The sequence below is a fragment of the Trichosurus vulpecula genome, chromosome 3, assembly GCF_011100635.1.
Source record: "Trichosurus vulpecula isolate mTriVul1 chromosome 3, mTriVul1.pri, whole genome shotgun sequence".
Taxonomy (NCBI): Eukaryota; Metazoa; Chordata; class Mammalia; order Diprotodontia; family Phalangeridae; genus Trichosurus; species Trichosurus vulpecula.
In genome coordinates, this window is record NC_050575.1 from 314,538,425 (window position 1) to 314,564,373 (window position 25,949).

The window sequence follows — 25,949 nt, forward strand, 5'->3', positions numbered from 1 at the left end:
CTTCCCGGTTACTCTTCTGGATGTACTACAGTTTACTAACATCTCTCACATAAGTGGTAACCCCTTTCCAATCTCATCTTGCCTTTTGGACTACTCAAAATGGATATGCGATAAATATATCATACTCAAAATATGACCAAAACATAAATAATCTTTCCTCTCAACCCCTTCCTTCTCCTAGATTTCCCTATCAATTGAAAAAAATCCCACCATCCTCCCCCTATCACCCATAATCATAACCTCAGTGTCACCCTTCAATTCCTCAAGGTAGCAACACACGTCCATTAAGTTGTCATCTTATCATTTTAACCTTCACAACACTTCTCTCTAATCAAATAAGTCATCACCCTGGTGCAGATCCTTACTACCTTATTCCTAAAATATTACAACAGCCTTCTAATTGGTAGTCCTGCTTCGACTCTTAATTCTACTTGATCTTTCACTCAGCTGCCACAGCGATTTTCCTAGAGGAGGTCTGACCATGTCATCCCCCTGTTCAACAAACTATGGGTGTTCTCCACTATCTCCAAGATCAAATATCAACACCTTTGGCAAAGCTCTTCATAACCTGGCCATTTCTACATTTCCAGACTTTTTACCTTATTCCACCCACCCCCTCTATCTACAATCCAATACGACTTTCTTGCACTCCATCTCCCAACCCTGTGCTTTTTTTGACTGGCTGTTTCCCATGCCCAGAATGCTCTTCCTCCTTACCTACACCTCCTAGCTTTCTTCAATCTGAAATTTCACCTTCTGTAGAAGCTTTTCCAGGTCTCTACTTTTTCTAACACCATGCCTCTGAGATGATTTTTCATTTATACTGTATTCATCTTGCATGTTCTATGGTTGTTTTTGCATGTTGTCTTTCGCAATAAAATGTCTGGCACATGGCAGATAATAAGCATTAAGTGCTTACTATGTGCTAGATGCTGTGCTATGACTTAACACTATAGTGTTTAAGACTTGAATGACTGACTCCATCCACCAATAGGTATCCAAGCTGAACATCCCAAGTTTCTTCATCCTCATCGCCTAAATCCTGCCTAAATTCTATAAATTAAAATAACTTCCATGGAAGATCAATGAATTTGAATTCAAGAAGGGTACCTTTGGGATCTTCACAATTGTTATCAAGTCAATGACAATCTTGACAAAAATGAGAAAATGAATAAAATCCCAAATTAAACCATTAATTCTTTTAACTTCTTGGGAAACAAGATTTAACAGTTTGTTGTCTCCTTCCACCTTTCCTATCTTATTAAAGTTTTGTTGCTATTATTTTCAGAAAGATCTAGTCAACACAAATGTTCCAACTCTGCTTTCCTTAGGTTTCTTTGCATATTTGCCATTCTTTGCAGTATAGTAATGTCCTATTACATTTATATACAACTTTTAAAAAATTATTCATGTAGGCTTTTTCTTTTGATATTAGAAATAAAACTGCTTTTAAAAAAATAAAGATACTCCCACTCTACTTTCCCTTGGATCACATCCTCAAGCTAGTCCTAGAACTTGGATCACTGTTTCAAAGTTTAAGTTCATCTCCAAAACAAAATGCACTAATATTACAGTCCTAACAAATAAATAGTTGATATTCCTCCAAAACTCTGCCAATGTTAAATTTTATAATTTCTAAACATTTTTTTTGCCAATTTGATGAATGTAAGGTGATATGGTATTTCCTCCTATATAGATACCTCATTCTGCAATGGAAGTGACTATGGAATTTTGAAGGTCAGGCCAAAGCAACACAACTTAAAGTTGTTTGTAAAGTTTAGCACAGTTCCTGGCAAATAACAGTTGTTATATATACTATTAACATCCAGCAGGTCTAAAGCTGAAAGGCTTGGAGTATGAGTTTGTCAATAGGCAATATTACTTGAGGACCAGTCTAAGATTGGAGATGTTGTTACTAGAGGGCCAGATACCAGGTCATGAATTTCTTAAGCTGAATCAATTTATTAAGCTATAAATTTACAGAGGGGTTGAAATCTGCATCAGTGGTATATGCTTCCAGGAATAGTCACTATCTATAGTTGATATTCCTTATATGTTAGAAAAGGATTTTTTTAAATGGAGGGAGAGGAGAAGAGATTGTGAAGTATTAAGGGGAAAGAAACAAAATGCAGCAACAAAATAAACTCTTTCCATGGGAAAAAAAAAACCTGTATCAATGAGTATTCACGTTAGAAATTACAGTTCTTCAAAATATTTAAATGATATTTAAATTAAGTTTAGTTTAATTTAAATGGAATTTAAATTCTAATTGGTAATTCTCTGATTATTAAAGTTTAAACTGTTTTCCAAATGGTTAACATTTCGGGGGGGAAAATGTTCATATCCTTTGACTATTATCCATGTGATTAAACTTTATAAGTTGCTTATTCTTGATATCAGAAATTTTATCTGACATTTACTGCAGTGCAGCATAATGGGATATAGAGTTGGTGTCCAAGCTAAGAATAACTGGATTTAAGACCCACCACTGACGTTGTACTAGCTGTGTAATGCTGAGAAGACAAGACACTTGATCTTTCAGTACAGTAGACCTGAGATACCAAGCATACTCACACCACTCCTGAGTCCACCAGAACTAGATTAAAATGAAATTAGGAAGTATTTAATAAAATAAATAAAAAGAGAATAAAACAGATAATACTACATTTAAAAACTAAGCCATGCAGCATGAAGGGATCTTTATGTTTGGTTTTGAGCCCATTCCCTTTCTGAGTTTAACACCAACACTCTAGACAATTCCATGAGATAAGTTGTAAAGAAGCTGCACTGCTAGCAAATGTTTCCTCACCCAGCAGTTTCCTATTATCACTGAAATCACACATCCAGTCTCTATCCCTATATATAGTACAAAAATTTTCTCCAATGTTTTTTGTCGTGCAGTTTTATGCTGTGTAAAATTTTGTTAACAGTCAAATCTATCTCTGTAACCTCCAATAATTTAATTCAATATCTATTTTCCTTCTCTCCATAATTGATATTAATATCATAAACATCCCTGAAGAGATTTTGGACCTTCTTATTGGTTCCTAAAACATTAATCCAGGGATGTTTCACTCTTTCTCTCACTGAAAATTTCCCTATGGGAAGTATAGTACATAGAATAGGAATCAAGTCTTTCTTTTGTCACCGGTCTTTTGTATCTTCTTAAGTTGCCCTACAATTGGCAAAGCTTCACTTTGCACTGTACACAAGCTCTACACCCCTATTTAAAATGAAAGAACCAATTCTTATTTGCATCAAACTTTTAAAATATTATTTCTCATCATGTTATTTGCTCAGTGTCAGATTTTGTTGAAACTGGGGAAGAAACTCAAATGTGCACAAAGTTCATTCGATACTGAATCCAAATGCAGATAGATACCTTTGCATCTCCAAACACAAGTCCCTCATCCAGTCTTAACCATAGAAACAAATCACTCTGTCCATGTATCATCCACTTTTGTGGAATAAACTTGACAATAAAACAATCAAATTTAAAAAAAAATTTACCAGAAATGAAATGAATGTTTATGGAATCATGTTTAAAGTAGTTTCCTTGGAAAGCCATACACTTACCTGATTCAAATAAGTTGCCACTGATGCAGCTATTTCTATGACCATGGGCCAGACAAATCATAATTTTTCCATGCCTGAGGCAATTCTCTAGGAAAGCTTAGTTTTTTAAGTGACAGGTTAGGTGCCAAACTGCATCAGTAGAGGGGATTTCCCACAATGCTGAAAACAGATCTGGAAAAAAAAAATGCTGCCAGTACTCACCATCGTTTTGACTAACTTCAGAGTCTATCAGGCACACTATTTATAAAAAAATTAATAACATTACTTGATTACAGGACACCTTTCCCTTCCTGAAATTTTTTTTTCCTCCTTTCCTACCTTCTTAAATGAACCAGACTGCAAAGTGGAAGGTCCCTAATCAGGAATCAGAGGGCAAAATCCACTTGTCTGCTGCTGGTCAGTTCTAAGCGATAACAATTACAACTAGCCAATCCTCTAAACTGCCTAGGTTCCTATACAAAATCCACTGCTACCTCTAAGAGAAACTGAACTAAGGGGCTTAGCATCTCAACTACAGAATTACTCCAATTTAAAGCAAATTAACAGTAATGTTATGTTATTCAAACTTTTTAAGTGAGTCATTTTAGCTGTTTTTGTTTTACTATTAGAATAATTTTAGCTTTCAACTTACGATATTCTTTTTATCATCTTCATCTATTCAACCTTAGCAAAACCTAATCTTTCAAACTACCATGTGTGATACTCTACCCCAAACAAAAGTCATTTTCAGAATTAAGTATACTAACGATTGAATATCAAATGACATGCTAAAGTAGGTGGTAAACTTGGCTATACCTCCAACATATGTAATATCTCCACAACATAAAGAAAATAAGCCAAGGAAACTGTAAAGTGAGGCACAAATTCACAACTTTTATTAAGGTCCTTAATGGCTTAAAAACATACTTGATTGTTCTGGAATTAAATTCCTAAAATTCTAAAACAAGAGCCAAAAGACATTATTTAATTAAATGCAAACAAATGAGCTATAGTGGAAGCTGATTTTTAAGCACTCCCATTTTTCTACCTTGCTCCATGTAACATTTCTATACATCTTGTTACTCAACTAGATTATAAACTCCTTGAGAACAGGCCTCATGTCTCCTACTTCTTTGGTATCCCCTACAGTATTTAATCCCTGTTAATTTATCTTTTCACTGAAGTTCCTATGCAAAATTAGTCTCTCTTTTCAAATGAAGTAGAAAACTTGACATATAACAAGGGAAAAACACAAGGATGTGGGCAAAAGTAGAAGAAAACCAACATATAAATCAAAGCCCTTTGCAATGGAGAAGCTACCAACATCAGGGGACAAGAATAAATCTGGGTTTCATAACTGTCATTTACTTGGAAGCTTTTAACAACTCAATGCAAACAGTGGTTTCTGAAAACTTCCTATCAAGTGTATTAACGGACTTAACAGTACTGTTGAAAATACACATGCACACATCCACACTCCCATGCGCCCACAACATCCCAGACATCTGTAAAAATATAAAGTGGATTTTAATAACCAAATAGCCTAGGGATAGAATACTAGATTAACAAACCACCAAGTGTTAGTCACCTTGGAGCCTTTACAGTAATAAACTGTTTTTAGTTGATAGCAAAAGCTATTGCAAAATTTTTAATAATCTTGTTTTGACCATTTTATTTCCTTACCTGATATGAATACCACAGATTATGAAAAGAACTTCTGAATGTGTTCTACAGGGAAGCTTAAATCCAGTTTAAAGTTGGTTTTGAAATGCAAGACTCTGTTAAATAGTAACCTTTTCCCAATAAGATATAAGGCAGTAGCAGTTGTTCTATTGACCACTTTCTTTCCCATCAGCAGGTGCTGAGCATTTTGGTATTATGTTGTCAAGTACAAACATGTAATATTTTTACTTTACTAGTTAAAATAAATGGGAAAAATCTGATTTCTGTTTACATCCAAAATCAGCCCAGTAGTGGAGACAGCAATGGCTCTTAAGTCAGAGGACCTGACTTTCAAGTCCTACCCTCTAAAGCATTCTACCTGGGTAACCTGGCCAAGTCAATCTCCCTGGGCCTAAGTTTACTCATCTATAAAAAAGAGAAGGCTAAACTAGATGGCCTCTCACTTTTCTTCTAGCTCTAGATCTACAATCTAATTAATTCAACCTGCAGTTCTTGATATGCAGGATATAAAAGCTATTTTTGTTTAAATGGAATGCTACAGTGAATGTCTAAATAGAAACATAAGTCAAAGGAATCTAAAATTAATTTCCTGATTTTATTTTTTAGAGTATTTCATTTTCATTTTGTTTTGGGTTGCATGCCCTGATCTGTAAAAGTTAAACATGGAAATAAAGTTTCCAATTTTAAAAAAAATTTCCGCATCTTCCATAAAGCAAACTCTTTAAGTACCAACACTTGAAAAAACACACACAGTGACTCAATGAAACATTTTTAGTACAGCTGCATAGAATTGATCTCCAGAGAATTAAACACTTATGAACATTCTTTTCTGGCCCCCAGTTTGACAATTTATTGCCTTAGAGACCAGCTTAAGAGTCATTTGCTCTTACCTGGAGATATAGGCCAGAAGCTAAAATTCCTTAGGCCTTTCTTGTCCCTAAGGCGACAGGAGTTTTGAAGGTCTTTAAAAAAGATACCCCCAACTATACATATACATACGTACGTACACATACATGTGTGTTATCACACGCATATATGTTATGTGTATACTGGGATCACACTACCTCAAATATTTCCTAGTGTGAAGCAAGGAAGACGAGGTTTGAAGAGACCAAGCTTGACCTTCATTTTAAAATAAAAGCAAAACAAAAAATCCCTCCTGACTTACATAAGACTCTGAAATGCACTAAAAAGAAACTTTAAAAACTAGGATGAAGCCATCAAAGATAAAACCCCCTGAATATGTGGAGCTATCCCAAAGAGACACTGATGCAGAATGAGTTAGAGTTGGGAACTCCACAAAAGCAGGTACCAAAAGGATCATAAATTACGAGGACTCTCCTCTTTGAAGGCTGGTTAAGGAGGTAGGATATCATAAGGTTGGTTTTTTTTTTCTTTCTCTTTTTTTCTTTTTTTGGGTTTTTTTTTTGGCCTCTGAATATTTTTTTTAAAAAATGCTTTGCCCGGCTGGTCCTTCAGGCAAATTTTGGAGCACTCCACATACCCCATGCCTGATAAAAGGATATTCTATAGTTTCACAGCTATAGTTGTACATATTAAAATTAAGTGACTTACTCTATTTGAGTAAATCTAACAACTAGAAAACAGTAAATTAATAGCTTTTCCTTTCTTACAACTGTGTCTTAATTTTTGAAAAATAAGAGCAGATGACTTTGTATTCAAAGACTACCAAAGTGTATATTTGATACTGACATGCAAACGTAAAATATAAATCTCATGTCAACTCTGTATCATACCTTTAAATAAGGAAATGACAAAGTTTGCTAACTGTGCAAAATATTAATTTGCTAAAATATTTTACATGATAGTGAAATAATACATGTAAATGTAAAAGTTGACAGATGAAATGAATAGGGGGGGTTCATAGAAATTTATCACATTTCGGTAATTGTCTTTAGTATGGTTTTATATATATATATTTCCTGGTACACAGCAAAGTTTCTCACAGAAGATAAAAATCCTTTAAAACAAATCTAACAGGGAATTCTCTAGGCACCTTCTCATATAAAACACAAAATGAATGCAATTATCGATCCATCTGAGAAAGTTTTGCAATTTTTAAAAGGTTGAACATCATTTTCCCCATTTAACTATAATTTACAGAACTTTAATAAGGCAAGACAAAATTTTGTGAAAAAATGTTGATACAAAATGATGTAAACTAATAATTTATATTTAAAAACCCTGACAGACAGGACAAAAGTGGAGATGGACAGCTGAGACAATGCCTGTTCTTCTAAAACACAGAATTGTGCACAAGTTGAAGATTTCAAAGAACTTTCAGACTCTGCACAGTTTTGGCTTTTTGTACATTTTTTTATATTACACATTTTAAATCATATTAGGAATGCAAACTAGAACTGCACACTACTTCAGTGGAAAAAAGTTCGACATTGTGCAATTTTCTGCCTCTTAATTTTAAAAAGTGGCAGCAATCCCTGCATTTATTGTGTTTCAAACAAGGATCTGAGAAACATTATCAAAAACAGTAATGAAGGCAAAAATTGGCAGACATCCAGCATCTTGTTTCTTATTAAAACAATGTGGATGACAAGTAATTTCATGATTAAAAAATGAATTTCTTTTAAATAAATACATTGTATCTGACATTTGCACTGACTGATTTGATAAATCTTTAAGTAAACAAAGGCTTTACTACACTCCTTGTAGCCTCAAGCCACTGGTGTTAAGATTCCGTAGTCCTTTCTCACTGAGTCTCATAACCTGCCACGCGATATCCAGTTTGATTGGGCAACATGCTTCCATTCTGCCCTTGAGGTGGCTGTACTCCATAATTTGCACCCATCCATGGTGCAGAAGTCTGTGGTGGTGGTGGTGGTGGTGGAGGAGGAGGTGTCTGACTGGTTAGAAAACATGAGGAGGGAAAGGGAGAGAAGCCACTTAATTAAAAAGACAATTTAGTGTCAAAGAGCACATTGCATGACAAAGTTGAAAACATATGTATTCTCACTTGCTCTTAAAAGGGGCGGGGGGAGAGGAGGGAAGATGCGAGAAGAACTAATAAAACCTTGTAAAAAGCAAAAGGAAGAGGGTTTCTTTTAAAGGCAAAGCATTCCAATACGTCCAATTAGAATCTCAATCATCTGACATATTCTTAATTAGTAATTATTCTATCGTAAGACAACCTATTTTGAACAGGTACTAAACTTAATTAATATAGTATAATTAAACATTTTACCGGAAGACTCAAAACACAAAAAGCTTCTTATCTCAAAGGTATCATTTGCACACCAGGCAAAAGAAAAATCTTTCAACTTCTTGAAATAATAAACAACACTGACAACACGGTCAGATATAGCAGAACGCTTATGTTCTTCAACAAAAGAAAAAATCATGTTTTACATATGTAAAACTAGAATTTTTTCCCAATGAGAAAAAAAATAGCAATAGGACATTCTCTTTACAAATGCAAGTATTTTTCTTCCATTATATGTACAGAAACAAGAAGGCCTAATCTCACAAGTTATCTCACTAGACAGAAAGGGCCCATGAAGGGATTTATGTTGCATACAAAATTATTTCTCAAAGCAGGTTCACCAGTCCCACACAAACATATACCATCCCCAAAATAAACACTCTTCAGAAGTGGCTTCCTATGTTTAGGATCCAGAACATCATTTGTTAGGGGAAAAAAGCCACAAACATAACTGCCAGTGAAGCAAGGGCATCCAGAATGGCAACTATATGACCACAGGAAAATAAGGCTAAGGCTCATCAAATGCTTTCCTTGCTAAGAAAATGGTCTATTTCACGACTAAGAATTGCCAAAATGGATAAAACAAGATATTCATAAAAGCAATGTATGTAAGAAAATTCTAAAAGCAAACATTTCACATCAAAAACTTAAGTACTTCAAAAATCAATAACTAAAGCTTATGCTTTAGAAAAACAGCATAATGTCCATTAAACGTTGAACATTTGCTCCCTAATAGCCCTCCTATTCAAACAACAGTAAAATAGTAAACATACTTACTTAAATCCCTGTTGATTCCATGCCTGTCCATACATTCCATATGCAGGTACTTGCCAACCATTGGGCATGTACTGGCCTATTTGTTGGGCATTTCCATACCACTGGCCCCATTGACCATAAGCCTGTGGATATCCAATTTGATTCTGCTTTTAAATAAAATTATAACAACTCAAGTTAGTATTATATGAAGTTACCAAAGCAGAAACAATCTGAACATAAAAACTATATCCGCTATTTTTAGTCACAATACATAAGGGCCATTATTACATTGAGAACAAACTAGAATTTGGCAAGTGGTTCTTAATAAAGTGAAGTTGTATTTCTGCTCAGTGTTCTTAAGTGCAGACTCTTTGAAATGTAGTAGTATAAACTGTATTGATAATGAAATGTTGTATTTGAGTGTGTGTATAGGGAGATAATTTTTTTTAAAAAAGCAGAGATGACTGATTTAAAGTTTACAGGTAGAATGCTTTATGAATTGTTATTCTGAAAGGGCTATAAATCCAATCATATTTTAAATGTGCTGAAGGGAGCATGATATTTACAAGTATCCTACTGTGAATCCTTGACACATAAAAGTGCTCAGTAGGAATTTAACAAATACTCAACTGATTGACTTTTTAAAAAGCAAATAATGACCCCTTACTTATAATTAGAAAATATATTTATATTTGGGTTTGCATACTTGCACAATCCAGGACATTCCAGCTCCTACTTATTATGTGCTCCATCTATAGCTTCTCTTCAGAGGAGAGCGCTATGGTGCAAACTTTAAACCACTAGTTGCACTGAAGAATAATGTACAGCAATCTGGAGGACAACTTTAAGGCCCTAATAAATATATTAACAATTTTTGTTTAAATTGACCCAAGCATGCTTGTGAGTTATCTGCACAGTATGTGAATAAATCTATCAAGTATTAAAAAAAGATTTAATACCCTGTTATGTTTGTCGGAGCATTTTTAAATCCACTGTGTGAGCATGAGTCAATTGAGGAGGTCACATTCACCATGTCACCACTGCAATCCATGAAACACCACTCTGGAACTATAATACATGTAGGAACAGCCCTTATACACTATAATTTTAGCTAGAAGCCTATTAACAAGGATTTAATAACATATATTTATTCTAAAGTAACCCTTATGAGCCCAGAAATTAAATACCAATATCAAGAACTCTCTTACCTGTTGAACTGGATTTAGCATATCAAGAGTTTCTTTGCCCCAATAGCATTTCACAACATGTCCTTCAATTGTAGTACCATTAACTGAAACAATTGCATGTGCAGCACTCTCATGGGAATTGAACCTATTAAATACAATATTAAAAATAAATTACATATTCTCTTAATGATGAATAAAATCTTTAAAAAAAAATTCAGCTAGCCAATCTGCCCCACCTCCAAAAAAAAAGTTTCTTCAGTGATCTCATATTTACAAACACAAGATTCAGAGTTGGGTAGAGACTATCTAGCCTATAACGTTATTTTCACTTATCAAAGGACTGTGCTCTTTTGTCCTTTGTGGATGGGAAATAGGAAGAAGTAAGCATGGAGAATTGTCTAATAGTGGCAAATATGATGAATGGTACAATTCCCAAATATGTTTTTAAGTCAATGCAAAAAAACAGTCAAAAAATACCCAAGCCTCTAAAACAGAATGGGGCTGAAATCATAGTATATTTGTGTTAAAAGGAATCTTGATAATGAAACGGAAGCCCAGAGAATATGACTTGCTGTCCCTCACCACCTCTAGTCAAAAGAGTTTTTCACACTTTCTTTTTTTAAGCTGATTTTAACCTCATGAGCATAACCTTGTGATTAAAAACAAAATGGTGAGGTATTTCTGAAGGAATAAGATAAAATGCCATTCTCAGCAAAGTGTTCCTAATGCAAGATAAATCACTAATTTAAAACATCTCTACTGTAATTCATTTCCAAACCATACTAATGGTCTAGGAACAGCCACAATTTCCTAAGATTTTTCTGAAAAATACAACACAGGTTGAGAAAGCATATATAAAAATTGTCTGAAGTATGTCATATTAACTTTGCTCTAAATAATATAAGTCCCATATGAAAGGAAGTGAAAATGCTTAGAGTACAAGAAACAGCTATCTTTAGTAACTGGATACTCTACAGAAAAACAAGCAATTAATCCCAAAGTACCAAGTTTAAAAGCTAGAAGCAGAAACCATGTAAGTTTAACTCCAAGTGCTGGGCATTTTTTACTAGATCAGCCAGCACCCAATTCCTCTTTTATCATTTCATCCTCCTTTTTCTGTATTATCATTGAAGACACGTACCAAGGCTTCAATCTTGGAAGCAAAAAAAGTCTGCCTGCAAGAGGTTCATACTCAAACAGGGAAGAGATGTACATGCATCAAAATATATAAGACCTATACAAAGCTAACCCTAAAGGGGAACATGTTAGCAGCTGGTAAAGACCACCTAAAAGTTCAGGATTCTAAGACAAAGGGTCAAGGAAAGAAAGAGCAGTCTACAGCAGAGGATCCAGAAGAGTGGCAGAAGATAAAACACTGTATGATCAAGATGGCTGGAATTCAGAGAAATAACTTGCATAGGGCCAGGTTACAATGAGCTTAAAATGCCAAAAAGAGCAGCCTGAATGTGATTATAGAGGGTATCATTAGAGTTTACTGAGTAGTGGAGATAACATGGACAAGTCTGTACTTTAGCCAGTGTTTTAGAAGCTGTGGGGAGGATGGACTGAAGTAAAAGGGACTGATATAAAATAGACTGTAAAGACTGAGAAGCTGAAAATTACTAAGATTGCAAAAGAGGTGACTAGAGGGATGGTGAGCCCCTCAAGAGGGGAGTTGGGGAGGAGGGGAGGAGAGAAGTATAATGGATAATGAGTTCTCTTTTGGACAGGTTAATAATGACAGGATATCTAGTTTGGATGGTCCAACAGGCAGTTACTAGACTGGAGCTTGGAAGAGGCTTAAGGCTTGAACGTAGATGTGGGAGCCAGCCAAACAGAGCCAAGAAAACCCCTAAGAACTGATAAGGTCACCTAGGGAGAAAGAATAGAGAGGAAAAAGGTCCAAGGACAGAGCTTTGGGGCACACCATCAGCTAGTGAGCATGGTGTGAATATTTAGCAAGCAAAGGAGACTAAGAAAAAGCAATCAGAAGGATAAGAAGAGAAACTAGAAGAAGCAGTATCATAAAAACCCAGAAAGATTATCTAGGAGGCAGAGGGAGGGGATCAACAATATCAAAGGCTTTAGAAATGCAAAAAGGATAAGGAGTGAGAACAGACCATTAAATAGATAATACATACTGAACAACAAAGGTCAAATCCACACAAGTACAACTTTACTGATGTTTACATTTCCCTTTTCACCCCCTCTAAGTTAACTAATAATCAGGCATAATGTTAAACCGTCTATATGTCAAATTTTTAGACCATTTGTGAATCAATTCTGTCACAGAGAGCAAAATTACTTCTCCACCAAGCCAATAATATAAGGCAAAATCTCATGTCTAGTATTTCCAAAAGGAATTTTGTATAGTACATGACTTTTGTCAGTGTTACTTATAAATAGCTCTCTCAGCTTGATCTATCTTTATCAAGAGATAAAATTATCTTGCTACATACTGCAAGCCCAAACATCTTTCCCCCCACTGGCCTCATGTACTATCATTTGTACCAATGGGATATACCTTCCAATCCCCTACTCCTGAGTTTTAGGAATAACCTAAGATTCCTTAGTTTTTTTCTCTCAAAAAAGAAATTTTCTTTTTGAAAGTGTGACTTTACTGGGTAATGTTTTTCATACAGGCTCCCTGCTATACAGGATGGAAGACAATTTGGTTAAGTCCTATTACTCCTTCGGACCACTATGTCATCTGTAAAATGACTTATTTCTAGGTCCCTTTCAGCTCGAAAATTCTATGAACTTACAACATGATCTTACCCAACATACCTGGCTTAGGTTTTTTCTTTGACTGAAAAAGTTTTAAAATTATTTCTACAGGTGAAAGACTTTAGGCTAAATGATCTTAAGTCCTTTCAAAGGACAACTAAAAAGTTAGTTTCGCTGGATGACTTTCTTAATATTGAATCTATCTTTAAATTCACAGAAAACCCATCTGAAAATCTAAAAAGAAACCATACCAAAAAACACCCACAAAAACATACCGTACAAATGAGTATCCTTTGTCTGGGAAGACTCGAATTTCCATTATCTGTCCAAATGGTGAAAAAGTCTGGCGCATTAATTGTTCTATAATGAAAAATTGAGATCTAGGTTATGAAGATCCTATACTTTTCCCCTTTGAATTTCAAATTGCATCATAAAACATCAATCTGATTCATGTTAGATAATATACCTGTTAGGCCCGAAGTAACACCTCCACAGTACACAGTACAGTTGCTTGGACTGGACTGATTTACTACATCATCATAAGACAGTTGTTTGGTATTTGCTAGGGGAGAAAAAAAGGGAAGGAAAGGAAGAGAAAAGAAAGTTTTGATATTAAATTTCATAAATATTACTATGAAATGTTAAGGAAAGTTTTCATTTGTAACTATCAATTCACATAATGCATTCACTACATTAATTCTATTTTCATTAATCCACATCCCTGCCAATCACAAAATTCTTACAAAAGTATTCAGTATTTTCCCTCAACTTTTAAGCAAGAGACTTGAAATTGGGAATATCACATTACTGTTATTTGCATAAAAATATCATAAATAAAAAAGAACCTTTTAAAAACTAGCCTTGATTTGCTTTTCCAGTTTGGCAATAAGTCTTCAAGAGCAGTTATGACATTTATAACCTATTAGATTTTACCTCCTCCCCTTCCCCCTCAAATCTACATTTCTTTTTTTTTTTTTAACACACTTACATTCATATGTACTCTTTGGAGCTGGAGGTTTTCGTGTTGCCCAGTTAGTTCTGATTTGTCTTCCTCCAAGCCACTGTCCACCCATCTGCTGTATGGCATTTTCTGCATCCTATTCACCCCAACAAATATAAAAGACAAAAATGTTTTAGTTGATGTTAAGTAACTCAATTCATCTGCATAAACCATGCCTACCCAAAATCCATGGACAAAATTATGAAGTAAAATTACTCTAAGAAATATTCAAAGGAAAATAAAATGAAACCACAAAGCTAATTCACACAGGGTCTTTGAATAGAGACATTTTGAATAAAGCCTTAATAATAATAAAAGCTCACACATACATAGTACTCTACATTTTACAAAGCATTTTTCTAACAACCCTGAGAAGAAGTTCCTTAGGGCAAGTATACTTAAGTCACATTTCTGACAACAACTAGGCTAGAAGTCTAGAACCTGAAGTGAAAAGAGCCCTGTGACAGAGCTCTCTGGAGCTCCAAGCACTAGAAAGGCCCCAGTCCTCACTTAGAACGTAATGACTTAAAATAATAACCTTACTATTATATTCCCCAACAGACAGCCCCTAGTAAGTGGCAAGACATGACGAGGCAGAAGAAACAACTAACCATATACACAAGAACTAGAGAAAGAGTCTGGTCCAGTGGCAAACAGCTCTAAACATCAACAGCCATTGAGGGCATCATTATATTCATCATGATATGACATCATCAAAAAGACTTAACTTGTTCAGTATAAAAAGCAAAGAAATATCCAGTGGCTTTAATAAATTTTTCCACTAAAGAAAATTAAAGTAAAAAGTATTCCATAACAAAGAAACATAAATAAGATATTACTGTATAAGCAACAGGGTACAGTGGAAAAAGCACCCAATCAGGCAACCTGAGTTTGAATCTGATTCTTAAAACTTATTAGCCGTGTGACTATAAACTTACTTCTTTGAGTCTCAAGTTTTCTTTGCTACAAAATGAGGATAAAAACATTTGCACTATCTACTTCATTGCTTAGGGCAATCTTTTATGAATGCAACAAAATTCCAAAATAATATAATAAGATTGGGAGTCATTAGGAGGAAATGACTTAATTTCCCTAAATAAATGTTCTTAAACATGGAATACCAGCAGAATTAACAAAGACTTTTTCTTCTCTGAACTCTCAAATCTCATGATACCTCTTTAAAAAAAAAAACTATTGGTAAAATGAGGCTATGAAAGGGTAACAAACTATATAGTAATTCTTTATCTGAGACAATAATTTCATGCCTTGAGGTCTCCTCACAAATTGTTTTGGTTTTCTTTTTTTTTTTGGTGTCTTGTACATAGTAAGCATTCAATATATATTTCTTGATAAAGGAATAATAAACACAAGAGATTTAAAGGCACTCTGCCTTGTAGTGAAATGTTATTAGCTGAAAATGATCATAGATAAAAGGGAAAAAATGAGGGACAAGTACTAGTTAACTTTTATACTCTTACTGCCAGAGTAACCCTGAGCTTGATCAAAACTTACCCATTTGTTAAAGAAGGAAACAAAGCCGTATCCTTTTGACTTTCCTGTTGCCATGTCTTTCACAACTCGGGCATCTCTAAAATCAGAAGCAATGAGAATTTCAGTTTTGCAAATCAAACTTTTCTCACAGAAAGAAAAGTGTGAGTTTCACGCACAATTTATTTTCATGTTTCATCATTAAAGTGACCCTTTTAACACACCAGCAAAATAGTCAAAGCAAGTTTTGCTTTTTCTACTATAAAATTTAATGTTTTCTCATGTAGCAGTAAATTAAACAAATTGTATAAACATGCAAATCATTAACTTCTCAAATATATGCAAATATTTTACAGAAGTTGATTCCCAGTAGTTCAAAATGCTTTTTACATTATGTTAAGCACTAGGCATGGTCAAAGCAGCTATTCACATTAAATAAGCCACTTATAGCTCACTAGCACATCAGATGAATGGCTCTCTTTAACCATGCAAATGTATAACTTGCTATTTACCAACACAATCTACCTACTCAGTAAAAAAAAGTTAAAATAGAAAAAATGGAAAAAATAGGAATTAAAAAGGCATACGTCGCCTGTTAACTGAATTCAATTTTCTCAGGTCAATTCGTTACCCCCTTTTTGGACTGTGGGCAGCTGTAAATTTTGAGAAATTGACATTTTCAGAAATGGTTGCATTATTGAAGAAAAATAAACACTAAAAACACTTCAGTTTAAATTACACACTAAAATTTTATACTAAGATTTTAAACTGCATTTTAAAACAGTAATCATACAGGACTGATTGGAAACTACAAGACAACAAAGCAAATTTTATAAAATTCAGAAAATAAATAAGAACTCCAACATTTATCCACTGTGAACCGTAGCTTGTAGTTAGCCAGGGCAATTCTGTCCACATTCTTCAGAGATACTCTGCAAAATAACCAGAGCCCTATTATTTGAGATTGAGTAAAATCCCAGCTATGACAGCTAAAACTCCATACCTCAAAAAACTGGAATGAAATTGTACTTCTCAAGCAATCTGTCTTAAGTTAGCCAGGTAAGCTACAATGCTTGTTCTCTCAAGACACACCTTCAAAACAGGCTATTCTCACCACAAAAACACTTATCAGAAAGCCATGCATGTACTATATTATGTTAAAGGATCTTCTATCTATCACTCCAATTAACATGTGTGCCATTTTTAGAGCCAATGGGCTGACAAAAATGTGATCAAAAGGGAAAACTCTTGTCAATTTTTGGTATTCAAAAATCCTTTTAATCTTACATTTCTGTGCACATGCATTCAATTTTGTAGTTTGACTAAATACGAGACGAAAGTTATACTTTATCTGATTTTCTAATTTAAACCTATTCCTACACTCAAAAAGGAATAAATTTGACAAAAGAAAAAGAGGAACATTTTTATTTTCAGTAAAGGGGGTGAGAGAGTAGGCAATATGCTACCAACTGTCTGAAAAATGTTTTCTAAATTTAGGAAATCTGTACACTGCACAATGTAAAAAAACCGTCAAGATTCACTGACTTTTTATGTAAATTTAAATTTAAGAAAAATCATGGCAAAATTAATTTTTAAAAACACACAAAAAACTAAAAGCCATCATATGTCTGATAAAGAAATCAATGAAAAACTTATTAATATTAGCTACTTTATGTGCTAATAACTTAGTATCTTCTAAATAAGTTGAGACTAAAATTTATATTTCACGTTAACCCTAAAATATAGCTAACACCTGATAATGTATAATAAGGGATAAAAAGTACAAAAATAACAAAAAAGCTTTAAATTATTCCTCTACCTAGACTTTTATCTGAATAACTAAAAGGTATGAAACAAAATAATTTTAGTTTCATTTCATTCACCTTCTTCATATCTGTGATGTAAGGGACAAATGAGTAGAGAAATGTTCAAAAGTACATATCAGAAGGAAGAAAAATAAAGACTGATTGCAAAACATAGTTGGCCCTACTGTTATTTCCAAACCCTAAAACAGATTGAGAGAAACACAAGGAATTCAAACTTGCCCATATTTCCTAACCAGTTCTCAAATAATCAAAGAACAAACGTGGCAATAGAAAGTTAGCTTTTAAAAGGAAATTTTAGATATGTGATTTTTAAGGCAATTTAAAAATATGCTACAATTTACTATAAAGTTGTTATTTCATCTCTAAGGTTTTCAGCATATAGTCTTAACCTCCTGCTTGCCTTTTAAACCTAGCTTCTTATTCCCTCAAAAGTAGTAAAAAACATTCTTAGTTCATGAGGTATGGGCCACCACAAATATATGCAGTGCGCCAGATTTGTTGACTCTTGCACTAAAGGACCAATTATTTCTAATAATCTAATTTCTCATCATTAGAGTATTCTTCTCCATCAAGAAAAATCATACTTGGAGCACAGTTGCTCTAAAAACCTTTAGCTAAATGTAAAGATGGAATGGAATAATGACAAAACAAAGGGGAAAAAACCCTTAAAAAATGATCACTTTGATAAAACTCACAAAACTATACAAATGTACTAGAATAAAATACTTTGCAAAACACAGAAGTACTGTCTTTACTGCTACCTACACTGTCTTTATGAAGGTTTAAATTTCTGATCAATAGCAAAATGCAAGCATTTGGGAGCTTTATGAAATACCAATACACTTTTGTAACAGTAAAAATAGCTTGGTTTTGTAACTAAACAACTTTTTTTCCTAAATATACTCATTAATTGTTTCTATTAATATTTCACACAAAATGCATGCCAAAATAAAGCCTGTACCTGGTCTATACAAATTTAATACAGATACCAAACAAAATACCTAATCTCTTAAGACAGTTAAAAAGTGAAATGTAACATGGCCAACAAGTTTTTAAAAAAAATACTACCTAAGAATTTATAAATAACTGAAGACCAAAGATTTATATACTATAAAGAGAGCACATTGCTACTAAAAGACGTGTATTAATATTTTTGCACTGATTAGTTGTAATTTAAATCTAAAAATCAAGTATCATTTTCAATTTATTGTTATGTAAGCTTGTGTCTAAGTAAAAGAAGTTTAAGTTGCCATCTGTTACTTACGATATTCTTCCAAATGGTGCAAAAGCCGCTTTTATATCTTCAGTTGTAATTTCTGGACTGAGATCACCAACAAAGACATGGAAATGATCTTATAAGGGGGAAGGAAAAGGGGTGGGGTAAAAAGAAAAGTAAAATTTTAAAGTTTGAAAAATAAATTTTACAGCACATTTAATATAGCTGATACGAAATAATTTCCAGACAATTACAAGTAAAACACAGCTCTATATCTAAGCATATTAAGTCCTATCATAATCTTAAAATAATTACTCATTGACACTATAGCAAGGATCTGTTTTTTAAAAATTATAATGTACTTAAGTTGAACTTGATATTTTTTAGTTATAGTCATATCCAGTCACTATTCTAGAACACAAAATACTATTGAGTTCATTTAAATTCTGCAAAAAAGACATCGAATGACAGTTATTGTAAGTGTTAATTATTCACATTAATTCAGTTAACCACTATATAATGCTTCATAAATTAAAATAGAATAGTGGTATCGTAAAAAATGGAAAATAATGTTTCAGTTAAGACAAGATACCAAAACCTAGCTACATAATAATACTTGGTTTAACCACAGTTTGTGAAGAACAATCAAAGAAATACCTTGCATTGCAACAGTTTGCTGTTAAAGTATTTGACAGTTTTCTCAAAAGCCAACAGTTTTGGTTGCCCAGCCATTACACCATTCAGTTTATGTGAATCCATGTGCAAGTGAACTAAGACTGAAGGCAACAGAATGAAAACAGTAATCCCTTCAACTTTATGTCAGAGTCATTAAAGAGTACACTGGAGAGAAATAAAGATTCCCACAGCTCAAGATAGTTTAATTGTAAATACATTCTTATTAAAAAACATACAACACCTTAATATGTACAGAAGAGTTTGATCAACACTCTAGAAATGGACACTTTAGTTAAAGTTTAAATCAACTATTTTTTTAAGCTATCCCCCTGTGGCTGGCCTTAAGCAACTCCTTTAGGTTGCCATTTGGGAAACCCAGTTTTTAGAAGCAACTCAAGCACTCTGAAGATCTGGGTAAAGAGTAGCACACATCAAGGATGACCTCAAGGAAGTAAAGTATCTTGCCCCTTCTTTAGATGGATAAAGAACTTCTAAAGCATCAGCTACTACCCTAGGGGATTCAGAGTACCTGAAATAGCACCAGACTAAAACAGTCTACTACAGGTCACATTCTGTCAATGCTGGGTAGAAGGGGGAAATATTGCCAAAGACAATCCAAATACAGCCCTTCCCTCCCTCCCGTAAAAAAACAAAAAACAAAAAAGCTTCAGGTGGTTAGTGAATACCCTTCAGAGATATTTCATTTTATGTTTAAGAAGATACAATTACCTTGTGAACGCAGTGTGCTGACAACGGTACTACCTGATGACAAAGATTAGATTTGTTCTTAAATTTATTAACACAAACATATTAAATCATATCTTAGGATAAAGATCAAAACATTACTGCAAACATGTATGATGCTTATATGCGTTATAATAAAACTATGCGTACAATAAAAATAACTTATCAAAGAGTATAAAATACACTTACTGCTTGTATCTTTCTTCTGACTGCTGGGGGTTGTTGCCCAATTCACTTTGACTTCCTACAAAAAATATTTTCAAAAGTTATATCTAAGGAAAACTTGAATCCAGATAGTTTCAAAACTTAGTTTATCATGTGTATAATAGAGGAAATTACACAAGTCTACGATGAACACAAAAGGAATACGAACTAAATTACAGTCAACATATTTAATGCTTTTGTTTTAATCTGTAATATAGAGACAAAAGGTAAAAGAAATATCTTTCCTATATCCTGTTCTCTCTGTTCACATTACTGAATTAATCTTACCTTAAGTATTACCGAGGAGACATTTTTCTTCTTGCTTCCAACCTCCCCTCAGTACCCAATTCTCCTATAAGGTTTCATCCATACTTAATTAAAATTCCTTCATTCAACAAACAATAACTGAGAATATACTAAGTGCAAAGAGGCACAGTGGGGGATGCAAAGACGAGTAAGATGTAGTTCCTTTCTTCAAGGTAGGCTACAGTCTAACTAGCTTTACCCCACCCCTTCCCTTAGTATTAAAAGCTAAGAGGAATAATGTAATTTACCTTTTGTAGTCCAGTTGACCCTTTTTTGTTATTTTGGAAGTGTCTCATCCACTTAATATTGTATAACAACTTTTGAATTTTCACTCCACCTTTCAGTCATGACAGCTTACCTTACCCATTATCTTCCGTCCATTCATAGCAGCTAGTGCTGCAGCTGCATGACGGTGCTCATAGAACTCCACAAAACAGTAAGGATCATTTCCAGCTGTCTGTTGAAGAAAACACAGAAAAAACAATTTCTTAAAGCTCCGTGTTGCCCATTTCCTTAAACCTGCTTAAAAAATATTTACTATATAAAAAAGCTGCACATGGGGAAATTGTATTATTTACTGTCACTAAGTAATTTTTTTTAATTTTGACATTTGTTTCATGTGGAAACCTTTCTAAAAGCATGCTGCCTTAAGATAGAATATACTAAATACTACTTAATCTTTTTCTTGGTACCCTACTGAATTAGGTATGCAGATTTTCCTTTCTTTTTGAGGGTTTTTAAAGCTTTTGTCCTCTAGCTGCCATATGCAGAAGCAGATAAACCTTTAGCAAAGAGTCTCCTGAACCTCAGTTTCTAATTCTGTCAAGCTTATACTATCCAAAACAACAGTATGTAGTCTCTGAAGGAGAGCATGAAGGAGTTTCTCATAAATAAAATGTGTTTTCTAACATCTACTTTGGCTGACAGAGGATTTTACTGGTTTCTTCCCAGTACATGTCTATATCCAGAACAGCTCAAGTTTCTTGGTCATTAATTAGTAAATGAAAGAGGTGTTATTTCAAATATAAAGATGAACAACACTCCCATTATTTTATCTGTACACACTACAATATAAAAGTTGGCCTTGTAATTGATGGGATTTCTTTCTGTAATCTCTTTAAAAAATTAAAACCATCTCCTAACTCTAATGCTTCCCAAAATTCAAAGGAATTAAAGCATTTAAAATGGAACAATGCTATAAATATCCAAATAAACCCAGGCATATCAATCAGCAATACAGACAAGAAAAGGAAGTAATCAAAAGAAATGAAGAGGTTTTGGAAAAAACAAACTTCACTAAGGAAACCTAATTTTGATACAAAAGGGGACATGATGAAAGAACTAATATTTTTATTTCATAAAAAAAGCAAATAGATATCCCTACTATTGTATAATTTAAAATATTGTTATATTTGTAGAAATTCTACCAGTATTTCTCTGATAAGAGATCAAAAGATATGAAGAATTGCAAAAAAAAAAAAACCAGAAACAAGAATTTCAAACTACAACTACCTTATGAAACATTTCCAAATTAATAGTAAGAAATGCACAATAAAAAAACAATGAGGGTTCATATCTGACACCCCCCTACAGCAAAATTCAGAAGTAGTCAATGTTGTAGGGGTTGTGGAATCATAGGCACACTAATACACTGTTGGTGGATCTATAAATCAGTCCAACCATTCTCAAATACAGTTTGGAATTATATAAGAAAAGTTACTAAACTGTTCATATACTTGGACCCAGAGAGCCTAGTACTGAATGTGTACCCAAAGAGAAAAGACAGATACTATATATCAAAATATTCATGACAACACATTTTTGTGGTAGCAAAAAAAATGACAGTAAAGTGGGACCTCATCATTCGGAAATAACCGAACAAACTGTCATATATATAATACCACTAAACCAAAAGAAGCAATGAATGCAAGAAATTCAGAGAAATATAGGTAAGACCTATTTGATTAAACTAAGGGCAAAAGCTGCAAATGACACTAGAAAGAGCACTAAACTTAAAAGAACCTGAGTTCAACTCCAGATTCTGGTACCTTACTATCTGTGTGACCCTAAAGTCACTTAACCTTAAGGTCTCAATCTGTTGGGTTTTTTTTGTTTTTTTTTTAAAAGAAAAAGTGGGGAGGGATATGGGAGGGATTGAACTAAATGCCTCCAGAGGTCTCTTCCAACTCAAAATATATAATCCCAAACGGGACCTAAAGACTAATATGCAGTGATTATAATATTAATGAAAAGAATACTGAAATGCAGTTGAACACTGAGTAACAGTAATGACCAATCTTGGTCAAGGAAAAGAGATGAGGAAGTATCTCTTTCTTTTCAGTAGACATGTAAAGAAATACAAAGTATGTCAGTTGTGTCAATTCCTTTTTCTTTTATTTGCATTTACAAAAGAGGTCTCATTTAGTATAAGGAGGTTATCTGGAAATAACTGCATAGTGTAAAAACAAAAGGCATCAATAAAACATATCTTTTTTTTTTAACTCTACCTGTGCTGTTAGGGAGAATGATACAAGGTAGTACAATAAAGGTAAAAAATGCAACATTATATAATAAAATGGAAAATCAGAAAGTACCTAGTTATCTTACAAGTAGAATATACAAATGAAAATGAATGCTCATATGACTTACTAAGCCTGGACCACAAGAAGGCATTTGAGCAGTCTACCTGGAAATTAGAGCAAAGAAAGGATGTTCATATAATCCTTTGCTCCCAAGAAATGCTCAGAGAATTCATGCTTTGGGGGTTAGGGTTGGGGGAAAGGGAAGAGGAAGGGGGAGACATGACTTATAAAAATCTTCAAAGATTAGTCCAGCAAAAGATTAACAACCCTGTATTCAGGTGTGCTTATCAAGGGCAATCTTTCCTTTTCCATTCCATATGTAAAGCCTAAAATTCTTGTTCACCTAAGGCCAAGGCAAAAATCTGGAATGGGAAAACTGAGGGAAAAAGAAAAAAGTAGGGAAAAAAATATTTTTTAATCTCCCTTTAACTTTACCATTTCTTGATTCCCATCCCAACCCACTGCCCCCAATCCACAGGTACAAAATAGAACATTTTTTAAGCCTCATTAGAGTATAGAAACATGGGCAATATTATAGGCACTGAAACAGATATATGGCACTACTGTTTGGAAATTTAAAATATATACAACAAAGTTTTTGGGAGTCCAAAGTCAATTTTTAAAAAACAAAAAATACAGAAGAAAGGTTAAGGGGGAGAGAGGATATAGGGAGGGAAACACAGAAAGAAACAAGTGAAATTAATAGCCATTAAACTAAATTCTCAGGGTAGTAACTTGAAAGGAAGAGAAATAAGAGACTTAAGACAGTTTCAAGAAGGGGAAAAGAAAATTAAACTTCAAGAAAAAGAATCTCTGTGGCAGTTTTTTTCCCACATTACAAATTTTTTAATGTGCATTTTTAAAAGCCTCTCTACCACCAACTAGATCCATGACTTCACTGTTATATATACTAAGGTTTATATGGAAAAGCCACATCATTTTGCAAAACAGGTAGATGGGATCTAATTAAATATAAATTTTAAAACTTAAAAAATGCATTTTTAAATGTTTGTAGCCTCCTAAGAGAAAACTGAATACAAAATAATTGTAATGATCAATCTTGATCCTAGAAAACAGATTTGATGAAAACACATCTTTCCTTTCAGTCCAGATATGGCGATTGCATGTGTAAAACGTTTCATACACTATCAGATGCAGTCATGCGTTTTGCTCTACTGCTTTTCTTTGTCACAAAAAAGATCTCAAAATGTATATAGGGGAGGATCTATCCAGGAATGGCTCATGTAAAATAAAAACAAAAGCCCTCAATAAAAGTTCAAACAATATACTGAAGAGCTTTTATTTATTTTAATTTCAATTTACTAGTACTTAATTTCAAAATTCCCTGTATTAATTTAAAGGCATTTCAAATATGACCGAGAAGCTTATGCCTTGTGCCTCAAAACTCCTTAGATTCTTACCTACGGCGTTATTTTTCTGTGAAAAATAGAAAACTTCCCTCAAAAACTTTTTGATAATGATTCACTTTATGTGTATGTGTGTACATTTATGTATATTTATGCACACACATCTCCCCCCACCAAACTTCATTAATATTGACAAACCCTGAATTGTTAATTCCTGAAATTATTAGTTTAAAAAGAAGAACTAAGTAAAATACCCTTACATCCATAATCATCTTGCAGTTTTTGCATGGTCCAATCTGGCTGAACAGCTGAAGAATTAGAGCTTCTGTCACATCTCGGGAAAGGTTGCCTACATACCTGTAAAAACAAAAAAATCATCCTTCAAAGTGTTTCTTTAGAGGTCAAAGACAAAAAGGAAGGCCTCATATACTCCAAAATAGTCTTAGCAGCAATTTTTGTGACAGCAAAAAACTGAAAATAAAAGTGACCATTGGAATAGCTAGATGAATAGGAGTACATGAATATAGAGTATTAATGCATCATGTGAATAATTTACAAACACACACGAAAACTTTTATGAATTGGGTAAAGCGGACAGCAACATAAACAATGACTGTGGCAATTAAATGTTAAGAACAACAAAACCTGAAATGATGATGAAGCCCGACCCCAAAGAAGAGATATGAAAATGCACTTTCATTTCTTTGCAGAGCTGGAGAAGTATGATACATATGAAAAATGTACCCAGCAAAAGCAACAAAACTTAGGCAGCAGTCCCAATAATTGTAACTAATCTATAATCTAATTTGTAATTAAAACTGTAGTATTTTGCTCACAAAACTATTTCAAACTTAGGTGGCTTCAAACTTAATTTGTAGGTCCAGCACCCAATACAAACACAAAACACCAAGTTTGGTAGGCTGTTTTGCCAGAACATGTGCTTCAAGGGAATTCCCTTACAGCACTAGGTTGGATCAAATCTATCACATGATGAAGCATTAGAATGATACTCTAGCTTTGTTATGTTCAGGAAAACTCATTACCAGAAGGCTGGCCATCAAGTTTTGTTGTTTTAGTTTAGTCTTTGTATCTCCAATGCATAGCACAACAGTGCCTGGTACTTGATTGATCAAGCAAAACTTTATGGCCTATCACTAGATGACTCAGGAAGTCATCTACTAATTCTATACTATTATCTACAAATACTAAGAGAGCAACTGTGATCTATGTCAGATAAAGCCACAGGTCTTCAGAAGTAGTAAAATACAATTACCAAGGATACAAATCAAAATGGAAAAGTTCTAAAACTTCTACAAAGAAAACATGTATGTATTTGTGTGTGTGTGTATATATACACTATCTGTATATGAAACACCTGAGATTTGTAGCACAAAT

At 33.7% G+C, this 25,949-nt stretch overlaps 1 protein-coding gene across 9 annotated transcripts in view; it reads right to left on the minus strand.

Moving 5' to 3' along the window:
* Positions 1–4,429: 4,429 nt before the first annotated feature.
* The window catches only part of TIA1 (TIA1 cytotoxic granule associated RNA binding protein), a 43,905-nt gene continuing 22,385 nt past the window's right edge, over positions 4,430–25,949 (minus strand). The window contains exons 1-13 of one of the 9 annotated variants that reach the window (XM_036748599.1): positions 24,815–24,898; positions 23,255–23,291; positions 20,964–21,062; positions 20,285–20,339; positions 20,081–20,113; positions 18,725–18,812; positions 15,659–15,734; positions 14,135–14,243; positions 13,613–13,708; positions 13,422–13,506; positions 10,441–10,564; positions 9,254–9,399; positions 4,430–8,120 (exon numbers count right to left, since the gene is read on the minus strand). In XM_036748599.1, the coding sequence (XP_036604494.1) occupies positions 7,967–8,120; positions 9,254–9,399; positions 10,441–10,564; positions 13,422–13,506; positions 13,613–13,708; positions 14,135–14,243; positions 15,659–15,734; positions 18,725–18,812; positions 20,081–20,113; positions 20,285–20,339; positions 20,964–21,062; positions 23,255–23,278 (1,089 nt within the window). In that variant the 5' untranslated portion in view covers positions 23,279–23,291; positions 24,815–24,898 and the 3' untranslated portion in view covers positions 4,430–7,966. Of the gene's footprint in view, positions 8,121–9,253; positions 9,400–10,440; positions 10,565–13,421; positions 13,507–13,612; positions 13,709–14,134; positions 14,244–15,658; positions 15,735–16,221; positions 16,258–18,724; positions 18,813–20,080; positions 20,114–20,284; positions 20,340–20,963; positions 21,063–23,254; positions 23,292–24,808; positions 24,912–25,949 lie in introns of those variants that run through there. The other 8 variants (XM_036748594.1, XM_036748600.1, XM_036748595.1 and 5 more) reach the window with 8 other exon arrangements.